Consider the following 18204-nt stretch of genomic DNA (forward strand, 5'->3'; position numbering starts at 1 on the left):
GCACAAGGAGTATCCTGGGCTGACAGGATAAGCGATCTTAGGAGCAATGGGAGCCCTGCACCACTCCCTTCTCTGCTCCAGACCAACAAAAACTGGACAGTGGGAAACACATTGCTCTTCATACCACAGCTTGATCCATTTGTCTGGGAAAAAGAATGTGAGGATGAGGAAGGTTGGTGATCAGGCTATGCTTGGCACACAGAAGGGCTCAGCAAACACCCTACTGAATCAATGAACAAAGCTGCTGGGAGCAACCTGTACCCTGGGGCAGGCTGGGGCAGCCAGTGCTGCAGCTCCCCTTTAGTCTGAGTCCTTGGTGCTCGGCCACGGCTCTGCAGACCAAGTTCAGAGCGTTCACTGCCACTCTGGACGCTCCAAATGTCACCTAACTGGGACGTTAGTTGGACGTTGGGAAGACCTCTCAAACAGGTGGGTCAAGATCTAAAGCCTGACCCAGGGCCATCATGCTATGCCCCAGACTGGATACCGAAACTGGTAGGGAAGCAGTCAAGCCACTGGTGCCAATGACTAGGCACTGTTCTTATACCTGAAGGAGGCAGGAGATAAACACGGCATTTCTAAGGACAACACATGGTGCTGCATCTTTATTCTATGTCTGGTCACAGCAAACCTCACATGCTCAGAACTGCAGCCAGGCTGAGTGCCACGGGGCTACAAGCAGGTGGAGCAAAGGAAGACCATCTATCTACTCTGTTTGCAAACACTCTGGATGGAAAGCATAGATGCCCCACTAGCCACTCGGAGGTGACAAAGCCACATTCCCATCTCCAGACCCCAGGGGCATCTCTGAAGGAAGACATTCTCATTTGGAGCTTCCAAAATCCAGGGCACTTCTGGGACCCAAGCCTGGTTCCAACAAGTCATTCTGAGTCCAGGCTCCACTGCTGACGGGAGCATCTGGAGCTGGTGTCAAGGCAGCCTGGGGGCTGAAAAGGGCCTCAGGCTGGACCACAGAGCAGCCTGGGGAGGAGAGGGGCCCTGGGGCTCAGGGCCGACGATCCTTCCTACGGAGCTTGTGTCCCACGTGGGAGCCTCGCTGAGCAGCTCTCACCAGGCCCTTGAACTGCCCCTGTAGCTTCATCTTCTTCCTGCAAGAACAAGGGTCACGTCTCCCTGAGACCAGGCAGTCCCCCTTCCCTTAATGTCAAAAGATAGCGCCCGACCCCGACACCAGCTTGAACAGGGAGAAGGGGTGCTGCCAGGAGGTGGGCAGCATGTGATCAGCACAGACCATGCCCTTTGTGTCAATAATATTTGAAGGTGCACGTGAACAAGTAAAAATAGAAAACTGGAAGAGACTTGAGCAATTGAGTGGACAGTGTAATGAGCACGTGCCACCCCAGCCTGCACACAGCGTACCTGCGGTTGAGCTTGGTTCTGTTGAGGGGGATGTAGGCGTAGGGGTCGAGCCGACCCTTCTTCTTCACGTCACCCTTTGCTTTCTGCTCACCCAGAGAAACAGAGTCAATCGGGAGTGTGGGTTTCCCTTTCCACCCTTGCCCCTGATGTGACAGGCCGTGTCCTCCCTTCCCGTCATTCTCTGCCTCAGGTGGTGCCCAAGAGCTCCTGCACCCCGAGATGGCCACCCAGCAAAGGCCTGGGCCACAAGACATCTGTGTGCCCCTCGGTGTGGCCTCACGCTGGCTCCACAAAAGGTACCTCTTGGGGTGGTGATGGGCATTCGTCCCCCGAGCCCCCACCAGGGGAGCCCTTCCCCTGCCCCCAGCTCTTACCTTTGCCTTGTACTCAGCCCCAGGGATAGTCTTCTTGGCCACAGGGCGATGGATGCCAGAGCCTCCCGCTAAAAGGGGAACACAGAGGCCATGAGTCAGGCAAGCCAGGGCACCTCCTCCTGGGAGAAGGCGACGGGCACTTCTCAGAACACTGCTGGTGAGATGAGTCACAGCCAGGACCGGATGGCTGTCCCCTAGCAACAAAGGACGAAGACCCTCCTCGAGAAAGGACTGTCCAGTGACTTGACAATCAGACCATTGGGCTCCTCAGACTGATTTGAATCCATATAAACCTACCAGTGACCTCTGGGAAATATATATATTCTCGACTAACATAAAATAGCACACTCTCTCCAAACTGGACCTTCTCCATTTGTTCTAGAAGAAAGATCACAGGCTTTGAAATCAGGCAGACTGGGCTTCAACTCCAGGCAAGACTCTTAACTTCCTGGAGCCTCTTAAGCTTATCTGTAAAATGAGGCACTAAGGCTGGATTTCAGGTCAGCTTCACATCAACACCGTGAGACAGAGAGGCAGCTCTCATCCCATGGTACAGACGTGAAAACTGAGGCTTCAAGACTGAAGTGCTTCCAAGGTCGCTGTCATTTCCAGTCTGGGCTCCCACACAGTCATGGATGGAATCCCATAGTGCTGGCTGAGGACAGCTCTCTGAGATGACCCAGATGATCCTCCTCTACAGCTAAGAAGCCAGAAGCTCAGAGAGGTAGTGTGGCCAGGCCAAGGTCACACAGCTGAGAGCAGCTGGGCAAGCAGTCCTGAACCCAGGCTCCTGCTGCATTGTATGGTACCGCGACTTCTGCACCACACCTTCTTAGAGCAGAGCAGGTGAGCTGGGACATGGCCTGTCGGGCCAAAAAGTGGAAGCAGCCATGGCATTCTTCTACTGGTTGATGCCATGGGCTGTGAGCAAACACTTGCTACTGGGATCGGGGACTTCCTACACGAGCCCCTGGACCTCCAGATGCAGAGCAAGGGGCTGGGAGCAGGGACCCTGCAGGGGCTGCCTGGGGGGAAGGAGGCAGAGGTGAGACCTCCCTGGCTTTGGGCAGCCACCCTGGTACCTCTAGTACCTACTCCAGGAGCTCAGGAACAATTGTACAGAGCGACCCCCTGGGCAGGCCTCTCAACTGCCACCTTCAGCACAGGACTAACCTGGCCGACCCAAGGCCATATAAGAGAGACCCCAGGAGTAGGGTGGGCTGCAAGTCTCAGAAAATCTTGGGTGGGTGGGCAAGAGATGGGGCTTAGGGGCTTCCCAGAAGGGCTGGGGGTTCTGTACACAGACTTCCTAACCCCAGGTCCCCTGGTCCTCAGCCCAGTCTTAGGCGACGTATCAGGCAAACTTCGCTGGTGTCACCTGAGTGCAACCAGGCCTTGCAATCTCTTGGCTCTGCCTGCAACACACTCAGCCTCGTGCAGGTGACAGGGTACCTGCTCCAACAGAGAAGAGAGGAAGCCTCACCTTGGTACTGAGGGGGCATCTCTAGCTCCTCGTCGTCAGCCTCTTTCTGCTTAAGCTTCTGGTGCTTTTTCTATAAAGAAGCAACAAGCAAAGTTCATGAACAAGGGGACGTGATCATACTTGCTAACGGCAGCAGTAAAAGCAGTCATAACCTGCATTAGCAGAAAAGGTTCCCTGCCAAGCACTCGATCCCCCACTTACAGATGAGGACACTGAAGCTCAGACAGGGCAAGTAGCCAGGCAAGGTCACACAGCTAGGCAGCGCAGACGTGGGGTTACACTTTTAACAACCCCTGTGACCTTGGGCAGGCTGCTTATCTACTGTAGCCCCCTCTGGAAATAGCAATGATAGAGTCCCCACCTCCTGGGAGGATCAGTGAGGCGACACGTGGGGCTCTCAGCATTCCCCAGTGGTAGGTACCCAACCCCATGTGGAGCTGTCCCGTGGCAGCATGGAGGCCGGCTACTGCCCCTGCTGCCTGCACAGCATATGCCCTCGGGGGAGAGACAAAGGACCATCTCTCTTCCTTCAGCTGGACAGCGGAGCCAACACCGAAGGAAGCATTGGGTGCTTCGGGGGACCCAAGCCCCCACCATGCCCTGCAAAGGGGTTGGCCGTGCCATAGCACGCTCCAGACTGCCTGCTGTGTGCACCCCCAAGGCTCCACTGAGAAGTCAGGAAGCAGGGCGGGTGACTCTCTGGAGCAGGGAGATGGCGAGAAGCTATGAGGCCCAAGGCTTAGGTCTTAGGGCCCCGGCCCTCTAGCAGCAGGAATTACTACTCACGCTCTTGAGGCCTACGTCTTCCATGAGGTCACCCATCTCCTCATCCTCGCCTGGAGCCAAAAAGAGAGAGGTCTGTGATCATGCAGGGACCTCCCTACTCCATCTTCCCAAAGCCCACAAATTTCAACCTGCCTCCTCCCGGCTCGTCAGGCTGCAGGGTCTGTCAACTGCAGCCCCAGGAGACTGGTCCTGTGGAGGACAAGATCCTGACTCCTGCCCCTTCCTCCTCCCTATCCTGGGCCCTCTGGACAAGAGCCCCTCTAGGAAGTGGTGACCCGACTTCTAAAGTAATTACAGCTTTTGTTTTGGATACTCTAAGAAAGTGCCAGGTTTCCTGGGGAGCCGGGCACTCCTGCATACACTCCACTTTGTGAGGAAGACTGCCAGTTCCCCTACTTGAGAATCTTTCCCCTCCCCACACGTGGGGACATAAAGAAGCGTGAACCAACAAAAAGCGCAGGCAACAAAAATAAATTAAACTCCATTAAAAATGTTAAACTTGTGTGTGTCAAAGATGAATGTCCCAGGATGAAAAGGCAGCCTGGAGGATACGAAAGTATTTACAAATCATACATCTGATAAATGGTTACTCTCCAAGATAGTAAAAGATTGTGAAAAGAAGAGAAGCGAAAAGCAAAGGACAAAAGGAAAGATAAACCCATTTGAATGCAGCGTTCCAAAGAACAGCAAGGAAAGATAAGAAAGCCTTCCTCAGCAATCAATGCAAAGAAATAGAGGAAGACAAAAGAATGGGAAAGACTAGAGATCTCTTCAAGAAAATCAGAGATACCAAGGGAACATTTCATGCAAAGATGGGCTCAATAAAGGACAGAAATGGTATGGACCTAACAGAAGCAGAAGATATTAAGAAGAGGTGGCAAGAATACACAGAAGAACTATACAAAAAAGATCTTCATGACCCAAATAATCACAATGGTGTGATCACTCACCTAGAGCCAGACATCCTGGAATGTGAAATCAAGCGGGCCTTAGGAAGTATCACTATGAACAAAGGTAGTGGAGGGGATGGAATTCCAGTTGAGCTATTTCAAATCCTAAAAGATGATGCTGTGAAAGTGCTGCACTCAATATGTAAGCAAATTTGGAAAACACAGCAGTGGCCACAGAACTGGAAAAGGTCAGTTTTCATTCCAATCCCAAAGAAAGGCAATGCCAAAGAATGCTCAAACTACTGCACAATTGTACTCATTTCACACGCTAGTAAAGTAATGCTCAAAATTCTCCAAGCCAGGCTTCAGCAATACATGAACCGTGAACTTCCTGATGTTCAAGCTGGTTTTAGAAAAGGCAGAGGAACCAGAGATAAAATTGCCAATATCCGCTGGATCATGGAAAAAGCAAGAGAGTTCCAGAAAAACATCTATTTCTGCTTTACTGACTATGCCAAAGCCTTTGACTGTGTGGATCACAATAAACTGTGGAAAAATCTGAAAGAGATGGGAATACCAGATCACCTGACCTGCCTCTTGAGAAACCTGTATGCAGGTCAGGAAGCAACAGTTAGAACTGGACATGGAACAACAGGCTGGTTCCAAAGAGGAAAAGGAGTACATCAAGGCTGTATATTGTCACCCTGCTTATTTAACTTCTATGCAGAGTACATCATGAGAAACACTGGGCTGGAAGAAACACAAGCTGGAATCAAGATTGCTGGGAGAAATGTCAATAACCTCAGATATGCAGATGACACCACCCTTATGGCAGAAAGTGAAGAAGAACTAAAGAGCCTCTTGATGAAAGCGAAAGAGGAGAGTGAAAAAGTTGGCTTAAAGCTCAACATTCAGAAAACTAAGATCATGGCATCTGGTCCCATCACTTCATGGAAAATAGATGGGGAAACAGTGGAAACAGTGGCTGACTTTATTTTTTTGGGTTCTAAAATCACTGCAGATGGTGACTGCAGCCATGAAATTAACACTTACTCCTTGGCAGGAAAGTTATGACCAACCTAGACAGCATATTCAAAAGCAGAGACGTTACTTTGTCAACAAAGGTCCGTCTAGTCAAGGCTATGGTTTTTCCAGTAGTCATGTATGGATGTGAGAGTTGGACTATAAAAAAAGCTGAGTGCCAAAGAATTGATACTTTTGAACTGTGGTGTTGGAGAAGACTCTTGAAAGTCCCTTGAACTGCAAGGAGATCCAACCAGTCCATCCTAAAGGAGATCAGTCCTAGGTGTTCATTGGAAGGACTGATGTTGAAGCTGAAACTCCAATATTTTGGCCACCTGATCCAAAGAGCTGACTCATTTGAAAAGACCCTGCTGTTGGGAAAGATTGAAGGCAGGAGGAGAAGGGGATGACAGAGGATGAGATGGTTAGATGGCATCACTGACTCAATGGACATGAGTTTGCATAAACTCTGGGAGTTGGTGATGGACAGGGAGGCCTGGCTGCGGTTCATGGGGTCACAAAGAGTTGGACATGACTAAGCGACTAAACTAACTGGACTGAACTCCACGATAGAGAAAGAACTTCTTATAACTCAATAAGAAACAAACAACCCAATTCAAAAATGGGCAAAGGACTCGAGTAGACATTTCTCTGAAAAGATAAATGGACAATAAACATGAAAAGACGCTAAACATCATTAATCATTAAGGAAATACGAATCAAAACCACCATGAGATACCACTTCAAACACTCCAGGATGTATACTATCAACAAAATACAAAACAGCAAGTGTTGGTGAGGATGTGAAGAAATTGAAACCCTTGTGCACTGTTAGCAGGAATGTAAAACGGTACAGTTGTTGAAGAAAACAGTACGGCAGTTCCTCAAAAAATTAAAGACAGAACTACCACATGATCCACTTCTGGGCATGTATCCAAGAGAACTGAAAGCAGGCTCCTGAAGGGCCATCTGTACATTTATGACCATAGCAGCACTATTTACAATATAAAGTGGAAGCACTGCTTATGTCCACTACTGGATGATGAACAAACAACACGCGGTCTAGACGCAAAACAGAACAAGGAAAGGAAAGGGAAGTGAAGTCGCTCAGTCGTGTCCGACTCTTTGCGACCCCATGGACTGTAGCTACCAGGCTCCTCTGTCCATGGGATTTTCCATAGTACTGGAGTGGGTTGCCATTTCCTTCTCCAGGGGATCTTCCCGACCCAGGGATCAAACCCGGGTCTCCCGCATTGTAGACAGATGCTTTACCGTCTGAGCCACCAGGGAAGAACAACAGAACAAGGTCAGACTTAAAAAGGAATGAAATTCTGACACACGCTGTGACATGGACAAACCTTGAGGACATTACGCTAAGTGAAATAAGCCAGGCACAAAAGCACAAACATTGAATGATTCTGCTTATATGAGGTACCACAACTCACATTCAAATTCGCATTAATACAGACAAAAACCAGAATGGTGGCTGTCAGGGGCTGGGGGAGGGGGAAGCGGGGAGTTGCTACTTCATGCAAACAAGAGTTTCAGTTTTGCGAGATGAAGAGTTCTGGAGATGGGCTGTACAACAATGTGAGTGAATGGTACACTTAAAAAATGGTTAGACAGGGAATTCCCTGGTGGTCCAGTGGTTAGAACTCCATGCTTCAACCACAAGGGACACGGGTTCCATCTCTGATTGGGTAACTCAGATCCTGCATGCTACGTGGTGCCGCCAGGAAGAGAAAAAAAAGAAAAACACAAGAGACAGAACTTTGAAACGATCGGCTGGAGGAAAGACAAAGCGAAGTAAACCCAATGTCACAGGAAGTGTGTGACCAAGTACAGAACCTGGGCGGTCCCTGGGCTTGTGGGGAGTTCTGGGGGAACACAGCTAAGGCCGAGGGGCTGTGGAAAGGCCACACTAAAGCCTGCACTGCATCTTAGAGTGGAGAGGGTCTGGGAAGATGGAGGAGGGGCCAGGGCGGGGCACACTCAGTGTCAGGATGCCATGCAAGAAGGGAGCAAGGAGATGGGATACACTGAGATGAGAAGGGGGCAGTGAGAGGCCAGAGCAGGAGAGAATTAGTGTCGTCACACCCACCCCCAGTAAGTCTATCATCTCATCTTTACAACCACCCTCTGAGGTCAGTGCTGGTGTTACACCCACTGTGGGGCGAGGGAACCGAGGCACAGAGAGGTTAAGAGACTGTCCACCATCCCAGAGCTGGCTGGCCCAGCTGCCTGGGCAGCAGTGGCTGTGCTAGCTGAGAGGCTGCAGTGTGCCGGCAGTGAGAACCAAAATAAAGAGGAAGACGCACATTTTAGAAGACCGAGGCTTTTGTGATCTTACGTGACACGGAGAGATATATGTGCAGAAAGGGAACAGGAAAGATGAAACAGGACTCGGAGGTGTTACACCTGAGCAGCCCCTGGACAACAGGAGGCAGTGACTGGGGTAGCTGGGAGGGGCCGGCTCTTGCCAAGCTCTAAATGAGCTTCCAGATCTCAGACTAGTTTACATTTGGAATTAGAAAAAAAAAAATTTTTTTAAAGGAGGGGAAGCAAATAGAACAGAACAGAAGAGAGATCAAGAGAGTGTATGACACAGGGTAAGAGGAAGTACTGCCTTTTGAAAGTTTTGTTTCAATTTATGGAAGTATTGAATAAGTAGCTGAGTTACAACATAAAAAGATTTCTTAATGTGGTCAGCAAAGTTTGAGAAACTCAAAAAAAGTTGCCTGAGATACAAGCTCCTTATATCTGTTTTCACCTATGCTTCCCCGAAGATGGTCACTGACTGAATGACCAGATGGTGAACGGATGCGTAAGCAAATGCATATGGTCACTGACTGAATGACCAGATGGTGAATGGATGCGTAAGCAAATGCATGCAGCCTTGGCCCTCCTGCGGCGGCAGGTGGCCCCACCTTTGGCGCCTTCCTCTTCCTCCATTTTGGTGTTGGCATCCTCCTCCTCTCGGATGATCAGCCGGCCGTCGGCGCTCACCTTGAAGCCATGGTCCTTCTTCTTGCCCCGGCCTGGCCCAGGCTGTGTGGCTAGTGGGGTAGAGTCAGGCAGTGAGGAGGTGGCAGGCCAGTCCTTACCTGCTCACACCCTCATCATAACCCTCGGGGCCCAGATCTGCGCTTTGGATGGGAACCCGCAGTACAACCATGTGTGTATGTGAGAGGTGAGGGTGCCTGCCGGCCTCCCTGGAGGCCATCCTACTTCCGAACTCGCCCCAAGGCAAGCCTGTCCTCTGTGCCCATGGGCCAGACGTTTCTTGCTCACCCAGGACTCGCTGGGCCACCTTGGGGTCCAGGAAGTTGAGGGGCTCGTCCCCGCCCCCCTCCTTCAGCCACGCCCGGCTCCTCTGGCGGGCCAGTCTCCGCTGCTCCTTGCCCCGACTCCGCTCCTCCTCTTCGTCCTCCTCATCCTCTGAGTCAGCCAAAATCTCCTCGATGCTAAAGACAAAGAAGCCCCGAGTCAGGGAGCTCTGGCAGAGGCAGGGTGGCAGGGCACGGCCTGGGCAGGTTTCAGGTGGGGGGAGACCAGGTCCCCAGGACCTGGCCACGGGGCTCACCTGTCGCCTTTGCCCTGGACAGGTTCCTCCTCCTCCTCTTCTTCCTCTTCCACGGCGGCTTGGTTGAGGGCCCGGTGTTTCTTGGCCCGGGACTCAGCTTTCCGGATGTTTACCAGGACTTTGTGGTACTCCTCCGGCAGCAGTTTCTTCACCAGCTCAAACCTGGGGGGTGAGGGGGCACACAGGTGAGCAGTGAGGTGCCGGGGACGGGCAGTGTGTCCAGAGTGAGGGGTCCAGCTGGAGCCCTTCCAGTGCCCCGGCCCAGGGCCTTCTTGGCAGCGGTCCTGGTGGGACTGGAAGCCCCTCCACTCCTCCCCTGCTCCCTCCCAGGCAGGGCACAGACCCAAACTTGCGGATGAACTTGGTGAACAGGTTCCGAAGCTTCATGCGGAAGTGCCGTCGCATGTCATCCGAGAGCTTTGCGATGGCTCCCATCTGCAGGGCAGAGTGCAGGCTTGAGGGTGAGGCACCCTGCCCTGTCTGCCCCCCACCCCACGGCGTTCCCCTGGTTCCACGCGTCCTGTCTGTTTCCCTGTATTAATCTACGGCTGGACCTCTCTCCAGCCTTCGTGAGGCCTGGACTGAGAACCGTGTGGCCGGCAGGTGTCATCTGCGCTGTCCCTCTGTGGAGCTCCTCTGAAGGCTTGTACTGACTCCCATCACTCGGGGACAAGTCACCGCCTAGGCCATTCTGCCCATCCATGGCCCCAGTTAGATGGCAGGCTTTAGCGGGAGGGGGTAGGCTGTCCTGCCTCTCATCTGCCCTTCTTGCCTTGACCCAACCCAAGGCCAGATGCAAAGGCAATCAAGAGCCCTGATGCGACTCAACCCAGCTGCATGTGGAAAGAGAGGCGGGGGCGCTGTGGATGTTTGGCTCAGAAGACAGTCCCAGCTTGCCGCATGCCTTGCGCCCAGCAGGAGGGAGCCAGGGACCCAACACCAGACGGTTCTTCAGGGACCTGAAACCAGCAGCGGCATCCAAAGGAATCTTCTCAAACCCAGAAGATCACAGTGAAGAGGGAAAATGCAAAGGGAGCTTTGCAAGCTGCCCAGGGCAAGCCCAGGCTCCAGCTCTGTTCCAGGACTACTCTCACCTGCGCTGTGGACAGGGGAAATCCGGCCTTGGTTGGCCATCTATAAGACAAGGGGTGGCCCTGCCCTGCAGAGCCCCTGCTCCTACGGAAGGGCGTGGGGGATGACAAGAGGGGGCCCGGGCGCTGTGCCCCTTACCTCCACCACCGGCCCCTCCAGGGCTCCTGCACGGCCTCCTGCCGCAGAAGACAGCACATGGCTAAGAAAGTGTTGGAAGCCGCCTGACCTCAAGGCCCCACTGGGTCTCTGCCGGCAGCTCTCGGGCCGTGTTGCCACCGGCCGAGGGGAAGGGGACACTCACCACCAGCTGCACGTGCTTGGCCATGTGCGCCACGTCCATGACGACCACTGCCACCTTGATGAAGCCCAGCGCCGACTTCACCACGTCGCGGGTGCGCGAGGCCAGGAGCAGACACACGTTCTCCAGCAGCTGCTCCACCGTGCTGGTCCCCATCAGACCTGTGGCGGCCAGAGGGCCACTGTCAGGGACACCGGGAGCCCCACCCAGACCCCAGCTGGGCCAGAAGGTGGGAGTTGACCCCGGAGAGGCTTCTGTGCACCTGGCCAAGGACTAGATCCTTTCCATGAATCTCTCCTCTAGTCCCTCAGCCACCCTATGAGCAGGTGCTATGCTTCTCCCGTTTTAGAGAAAGAGAGTAAGGTTCCAGGAGGATCCTGAGTTTGTTCAGGGTTGTTAAGAAACAATGGTTGATATGAAGCAGAACCTTAACTAAGATCTGGGCAAGGGATCTAACCTCCCCCCGCCCCTACCCTCCGGGACTCTGGCAGCTGCGGAAGGAGGAAGGCCGAGCTAGGCAGCAGAGAAGGTGGGAGGCAGTTGGGCTCAGGTCCAGCTCTTCATTCTCCCTCCCAGGACCACTCTTCATTCTGGTAGCCACCCTGTCCTGACCTCCTGGGCACTGTCCTACCCCGAGGGCTTGCCAAGCCTTCAAGGAAATAGCGCTTACCTTTAAACTCGAAGAGGAGGTGGGTCAGGGCCAGGATGCTGCAGCTGACCATGGTCACTGCGCCCACGAGGCCGGGGTAAATGAGGATGAGGTAACGCTGCAGGGCCTCTGTGGGGCAGAGAGCAGGAGGAGTTGCCTGGGGCAGAGCCCCCTGCATGCGCTGCATCGTGGGCCCACCAGGAAGGGGGAACTCCAGCCAGAGAGGAGCAGCCTGCCCGGGGCCAGGGCCAGACAGCTCACACTACCTCATCTCTCTGACTAGTGGCTGAGGGGTGCCTCCTCCCCAAGCTGGGAGCAAAACATCCATCCCAGCCCCAGGCCTCCCAGGCTGGGAGTAGAACATCCATCCCAGCCCCAGGTCACCCAGGCCTCACCTTCCTGGTTTGGGCCAAACCGAAGGAAAGCGTGGCCCATCTCCACCAGCAGTGCGAAAGCATTCTTCCGAGCTCCCACCGAGACCTCCTTGGTACAGAGGATCACCTGCCGGGACAGCCCGTTAGCATGGGTTCCCCAAGCTGGCCACCCCAGGGCTGGCAGCCTGGGGCAGTGGGGCCAGGTAAGGGCGCTCACACTCCCTGGCCACCCCCACTCCCAAATCTGCCTTCAGGAGCCACATTCACACATGCGCCCCATCTCCCCACCCCCCGCACCTCCGGGACAAGGGCACTGATGAACTCCTCGTGCTCGGCCGAGAGCTTCTTCACAACATGTATGAGGCACTTCAGACGGGGCTGCGGGACAGGGCGACAACAGTCAGGACCCTCAGTGCCGCCTTCGCCCCGGAGGCCCCTAAAGCATCTCCAGGCAGGTCCTCTTCCGGTGCTGCCCATCCACCCTCGGGTGGAGTGGGGCCCCTGGAGTCCGCACCCTCTTGGCAGGCGAGGAGGTGCTCCGCAGCGAGTCCAGCAGGGTCTTCTTCAGGTCATCTAGGTGGCTCTGCACGAAGCGGGCCCCGGGGCCCTGGGGGCTGGCACACACCTCCTCCAGCACACGGTAGGCCTTCTTCTGTATCCCGTGGGTCTTGCTCTGGGAAGGGGTATGATGGACAGGGTGAGAAAGGAGGCTGGGCAGGCCTACCCATCCATCCACCTGCCTCAACTGTCACTCAGGCCAGTAACATCCACAGAGCAGCCACATGAGCTGTGACCAGCCCTGGAGGGAACCCAGCGAAGCCTGCCCTCTGGAGCTTGCGAAACCTGACTAGAGGGTAGGGAGACCACGGATGGTGAGAGGTTGACTCTGGGCCAGGCAGGGGACGCTGAGGAATGAAGCCCCCCTCCCTCCCTTCTGCTCTTCCAGGGCCACCTCTCTGGAGGTTGGGTGACCCCGCATGTCCCACCAAGGGCACTGCTCACGCTGCTGGGTAACTGCTTATTACACGTTGTGGTGGTGACAGTTTTCAGGAGGTCACGTTGGCCTGACTCTTGCCTGGTGGTTAGCTGCAGCAGGCAGGGGATGGGCTAGGGCCCACTGTGTCTGGAACTCTTAAAGCTGCCTAATGAGGCCCGAGTGGCAGCAGGGGGATGAGGGTGGGTGGGGTGAAGGTCAGGGCAGGTGCGGATGGGCCCAGTGAGTGAGTTAGGTCTCAGGTCTGCAAGAGGCATCTTTGAGCAGCTGAGGCCTCAACATGGCATCCACGTGACAAGAGTCCAGGACTAGATAGGTACAGAGGGCAGCCACGCCACAAGAAAGCAGATGAAGACTCGGTCTTGGGCGGCAGCAAGGCGTACAGACAGAGACATCCCCCTAACACACACACACCGCAAGGAGCCCCCACTTGCCCCAGGAGTGGTCGTGCCGGGCTCCTGGCCTCTGTGGCTCACCTCTAGATAGGGCCGGATGGTGGAGTAGAGCTTGCTGATGGCAGCTTCATCAGCATGCGGAGCCAAGGCCACAACCAGGTCCAGGACAGACAACCTGCTCGGGGACAAGAGACCAAGGAGGGGCTTAGCAGAGGCTGGGGAAGGGCGTGGACTATCTGTGTTCTCGTGTCTACTGGGGACAGAGGAGGTAGAAAAGGTCAGGGGCAGGAGGACAAGAGGCCTCAAAGGAGCCCATGAATAATCACTGCCTGTACCTAATTCAGCACTCATAAGATGCCAGCTACTGTTCCTGACCCTTGACATGTGTCAACACCTTCAATGCTCACAGCAACTCTCTTGCAAGTACTATCATTATGCCCATTTTACAGATGAGGGCTCAGAGTAAGTAAATACCTTGTCCAAGGTCACAGCTCATAAGTGGCAAAGCTGGGATTTGAACCTATGCAGCACGTCTCCACGGTCCTGGCCCCTCCCTAGCAGACTACAATGCCACTCTGGGAAGGAGCAGCCGGTCAGGCCTCGTGGAGGAGCTGGGTCATTCAGCACCTCAAGACATTCATAAATAATTCCAGAGAGAAACACAGGGCTTCTGCCAGCACACCCTCTAGTTCCCTGGGTTGCCCCAGCCCAAGTGGGGTACTCACCTGGTGAAGTCAGAGCTAGAGGCGTCCAGCACCTTCTCACTGGCTTTTTCCAGGAAACCATTCACCAGCTGACAGCCCAAAGGGATAAGGAGATGGTTGTTCAAGAAAAAATACAAAACACACATACACAAAAGAGAAAATACAAAACGACAGCAGGTCACAGGACTACTCCCTTGTCTCTTTCTCCTCCTCTCCTCCCTATTTAGGGCCCCAAGCCCAGTGCGCTGCTGACATCAGTCCCTGTTCTTCTTGGGGCAGAGGTCCCAGTGAGCCACGGTGGGTGGAGTCTCGACCTCGCCAACACCCCCAACCAACCCTCACCTACTGGAGACTGCTCCTCCCCCTCGTCCACCAGCTCACCTGAGGCTCAGTAATGGTGAGGTAAGTTTTGATGGTTTCCAGCACAGCCCGCCGAGGAGCTGGGGTATCTCCAGCTGCAGCAGGCTGCCCGTACAGGTTGAATAGGATGGGCAGAAAGTTCTTGGCAAAGCGGCTCACTTCGGCACGATCAGCCTCTGGCAGGAAGACCACAGTTTGCACAAAGGGGCAGAACATGCCCCCACCTCAACGGCCACTGGAGCTGCAGCCCAGAGGCATTCTTTTGAGGCACCTGTGATGGGACCAGAGGTCTGGGGTCCTCTGGGACAGGAGAGGCTGAGGCAGAGCACAGAGAATGGGGCCACCCCAGTCTATAGGGCCAGCGAAGGACCAGCCCCACATAAAGGCTGGACAACTGCCAGCACGTTGAGAGTAAAGAGAGAAAGGGCGCAGTTTTCAGCGTCCCATCAACTCAAGTCCCCAGCAGACACTCAGGCCCTCGCAAAGGATGGGTGATAGCTCAGGCAACGAGCAGGCCAGACGGGGTCAGGGAACCCAGGCCCCCGCAGCCACCTTCCACCAGGCCTGACCCCGCACGTACCTGCCTCACAGCCCTTGGTGACGAGGCTGCGCAGGGCCTGGCACACGGTGACCCTCAGGTCTGGGCGCTCGCTGATGGCCGTGCCCAGAGTCCGTGCCAGCCCTTTGAAGGCGGTGGCCACGTCTGTGGGCCTCGTGCAGAACCCAGGCAAGAGGGTCCAGATCTGGAGAGGGAGGGGATGACTGAGGAAGGTGATGCCCAGCAACCCCGTGCCCACCTGTCCTCCCCAGTCCCCCGACAACCCCCTTACCTGCCACTGTAGCGTGTCATAGATCTTGGACTCCACTGTGCTGCCTGCCTGGGCCAGGTCCATTGCTACAGTGACACAGGACACGGTCTGACCCTGGGCACACTCCTGGCCAACAGGCCTCATCTTTACCCAAACCAAAAGCCCACTGATGAGGAAGGAATTTGGGTGATTCCTCCGCTCCACTTATTAAACAAACACCTGTTTGTTTGAAAAAACTAAAAAGACCCATGTAAAATAGAAAGTGACATCTGCCCACACTCTTTCCCCGCCAATCTTCCTCCTCTCTTCCGTTTTTGTCACATTTCTCCAAACACATGCACACTTTTAAAAACAAAAGAACTGTACTATACATATACTGTTCTGAAACCTTGTTTTACTAGACAATAAAGTTGGCAACATTTGTTGAATAACTTCTACAAGTCAGGCTGAATACCGTGCACTTTCATGATTATTCATTTAATCCTCACACCATTGCGATTACTGGCCTCATTTCACAGATGAGGCGCAGACCCAAGGTGGGAGGATAAACCTGCCTGACATCACCAAACTGTGGAGTGGCTGAATTGAGATCTGAATATAACTGGTTCAGCTCACCATGAACTACACAGGTCCATTCCCACATCAGGTCTTTCTTTACAGAGAGCAATCTGTGTCCCATGGGGGGCTTTACCATGCCTGACTTCACTGGAGCCCCATTGAGGGATGTGGGGGCTGTCAGGACTTGTACTGGGAATAGCTCTGCATGTGTATATCGGTGTGTACTTGTCTCCCTTGGTGGCAGAAGAGGCCCCTGTGTGCCTGTCTCAGGGCAGGGTCCTGTAATGGGGGAGCCTGGCCATGCCTTGGACCCCACTGATGATGGCGCCCTAGCACTGGCCAAGCACCCACTTGGCCCGGGGAGGCTGCCGCACATCCTAAGGCTGAGGTGCTGGAGCAGCCCTTCCCGATCCCTCCAGGACTGCAGTGGGCCCACGGTACCTTTCCTCTTCAGGGTGGTGGCCAGGGGCAGGAAGTAAGCGGTAAAGAAACCGAGTCGCGTTTCCCGGACGTGGTCTCGGATGACGGGCAGCAGCCAGCTCCGGGGGAAATCCAGAGTCTCTCTGGGAGGAGGGAGGGAATGCCCGGTGAGAGAGGTGACGGCCTGAAGCCGTCCTCCACGGAGCCGAGGGGCAGCGCAGGCCCTCTTCCGCCCTCTTCTACGGACCAGCGCTGCACACAGAGCTGTCACCCCAGGGCGTGGACACCCTCCCAGGGGACAACAAGCCGTGAGGCTCTCCTGGGGCTGGTATGGAAGCCAGGCAGGGCCGCACTTACTCAGAGCCGTCGATTTCCAAAGGCACGGCCTCTAAAACCACCTCGGGGCCCATGCTAGCCACCGCAGCCCCCACTGCGCGGTCCAGAGCTGCCGTGTGGGGGAAGTGGGGGGAGAGGCGCAGGTCACACAGCGACTGGAGACACTAGGGCACAGTCAAGGGACCAGGCGTGAGATGGGCATGCAGGACAGGCACCATAGCTGAGTCTGGGCCAGAGGCTCCAAGAGGATGAGGTCAGGAGCGCAGGCCCAGGTTATGCTCCCTCGGAGGTCAAGGGCCAACGACCAAAGTAACCTGTCCTTGACCCCTCCTCAATGCCTCAGGATTTTGTAAAAAATTCTGTATTTGTTAGTAACGTGTAAAAATCAAGTGATTTTACATACAAATGTAGAGTTCCAGTTTATCTAGAAAAATGGGAACGTCTGGGAAGCGCAGACCCACACGGACTATTAGTAAATTAATAGGTGCTGTGGAGTGGCTGCCCCTGAGCTGCGCCCTCTGGCTCTCCATAGCCCACCAGAGCCCCGCTGCGAGCCTCATTCCTTGGCGACCTCTCCTAGGGGTCTGATTTGCCAACCTAGCAGCGCCCAGACCAGGCCTCTCAAGGCAGCCCCCGCCCTCCCAAGGTAGCTCCTTTTGTCCCACCAGCATCAGGGGGAGACAGTGAGGGCCCCACGAGGCCTGGAGCCTCCACTGCTGGAGAGGGGTCTGCAGCCTGTCCTCGGGCCCCTACCTGCTCCTGGAGCTGAGGAGGACCTCTGGGTGATCCCTGAGCCTTACATGGTTTCCTCTGGGCCCTAGTAACCTCCCTGGGACTTAGGGCTGCTTAAAATGCTATGCTCACTTGTTTTAGGAAATTTGAAGAATTAAAACATAACAGATAGAGGTGAGGAAGAATCACACTAGTTCCCTGTGAGTTTTAAAACCATCACCTCCAGCCAAGACTAGCAAGCAGGCATTAGGGGGTGCGGGTGGGGGTGGTTCTGACCCTCTTCTCATTCCTTCCATGTTGGCCCAGTCAGTCACCTTCCTGGGGACACAGTACTGAGCACCTGCTGCGGGCCCTTGGCGTGGGTGAAGGCGGGGTGGGAGTGTGGATGAAGTGCAGACGTAAGAGAGACACATGCCCCTCCAAGAGGCCAAGGTCTAACAGCCCAGTGCCACCTCCTGCCCTGGCCCACTCACCTTCTTCATCACAGGATGGGCCTGCCTCCCACAGGCTTCGAAGAAGACACACAGCAGCTGCAGCACAGAGCTCCATGCTGCGTGGAATCTGTACGTCAGGCCCTCCTCCACCGCCCTGCCAAGGGAGTGGGCAGTCAGGGTCACGAAAGTCCATGGCTGGCACCAGGAACTACTGACCACAGCAGGGCAGGGCTCCAGGGAAGGCCAAGGAGGGGAACCAGTATTTATCAAGTGCCCTCTGGGCTAAGAATCTCATTTATATAATCTTCACACTTCCAGAAAAGGCTGTGAGGTTATTTGTTTCATCCTCAGATGCTGGGAAAGATTGAGGGCAGGGGAAGGGGTTGACAGAGGATGAGATGGTTGGATGGCCTCATTGACCTGACTTTGAGCAAACTCCGGGAGATAGTGAAGGACAGGGAAGCCTGGCATGCTGCAGTCCATGGGGTCACAAAGAGTAAGACACAACTTAGCGAATGAACAACAACAAC

General features: G+C 54.6%; 1 protein-coding gene across 2 annotated transcripts in view; it reads right to left on the minus strand.

Moving 5' to 3' along the window:
• Positions 1-575: 575 nt before the first annotated feature.
• RRP12 (ribosomal RNA processing 12 homolog) overlaps positions 576-18204 on the minus strand; it is a 28932-nt gene continuing 11303 nt past the window's right edge. The window contains exons 13-34 of one of the 2 annotated variants that reach the window (XM_061402976.1): positions 17714-17828; positions 16530-16672; positions 16194-16315; positions 15216-15280; positions 14966-15128; positions 14407-14561; positions 14047-14114; positions 13403-13496; positions 12447-12605; positions 12230-12310; positions 11954-12059; positions 11580-11687; positions 10913-11070; positions 9863-9954; positions 9520-9681; positions 9228-9400; positions 8864-8992; positions 4024-4073; positions 3238-3307; positions 1755-1822; positions 1381-1463; positions 576-1109 (exon numbers count right to left, since the gene is read on the minus strand). In XM_061402976.1, coding sequence (XP_061258960.1) covers positions 1007-1109; positions 1381-1463; positions 1755-1822; positions 3238-3307; positions 4024-4073; positions 8864-8992; positions 9228-9400; positions 9520-9681; positions 9863-9954; positions 10913-11070; positions 11580-11687; positions 11954-12059; positions 12230-12310; positions 12447-12605; positions 13403-13496; positions 14047-14114; positions 14407-14561; positions 14966-15128; positions 15216-15280; positions 16194-16315; positions 16530-16672; positions 17714-17828 — 2467 coding nt within the window. In that variant the 3' untranslated portion in view covers positions 576-1006. Of the gene's footprint in view, positions 1110-1380; positions 1464-1754; positions 1823-3237; positions 3308-4023; positions 4074-8863; positions 8993-9227; positions 9401-9519; positions 9682-9862; positions 10479-10749; positions 10788-10912; positions 11071-11579; positions 11688-11953; positions 12060-12229; positions 12311-12446; positions 12606-13402; positions 13497-14046; positions 14115-14406; positions 14562-14965; positions 15129-15215; positions 15281-16193; positions 16316-16529; positions 16673-17713; positions 17829-18204 lie in introns of those variants that run through there. The other variant, XM_061402977.1, reaches the window with a different exon arrangement.

This window comes from Bos javanicus, chromosome 26 (genome assembly GCF_032452875.1).
Source record: "Bos javanicus breed banteng chromosome 26, ARS-OSU_banteng_1.0, whole genome shotgun sequence".
Lineage (NCBI taxonomy): Eukaryota > Metazoa > Chordata > Mammalia > Artiodactyla > Bovidae > Bos > Bos javanicus.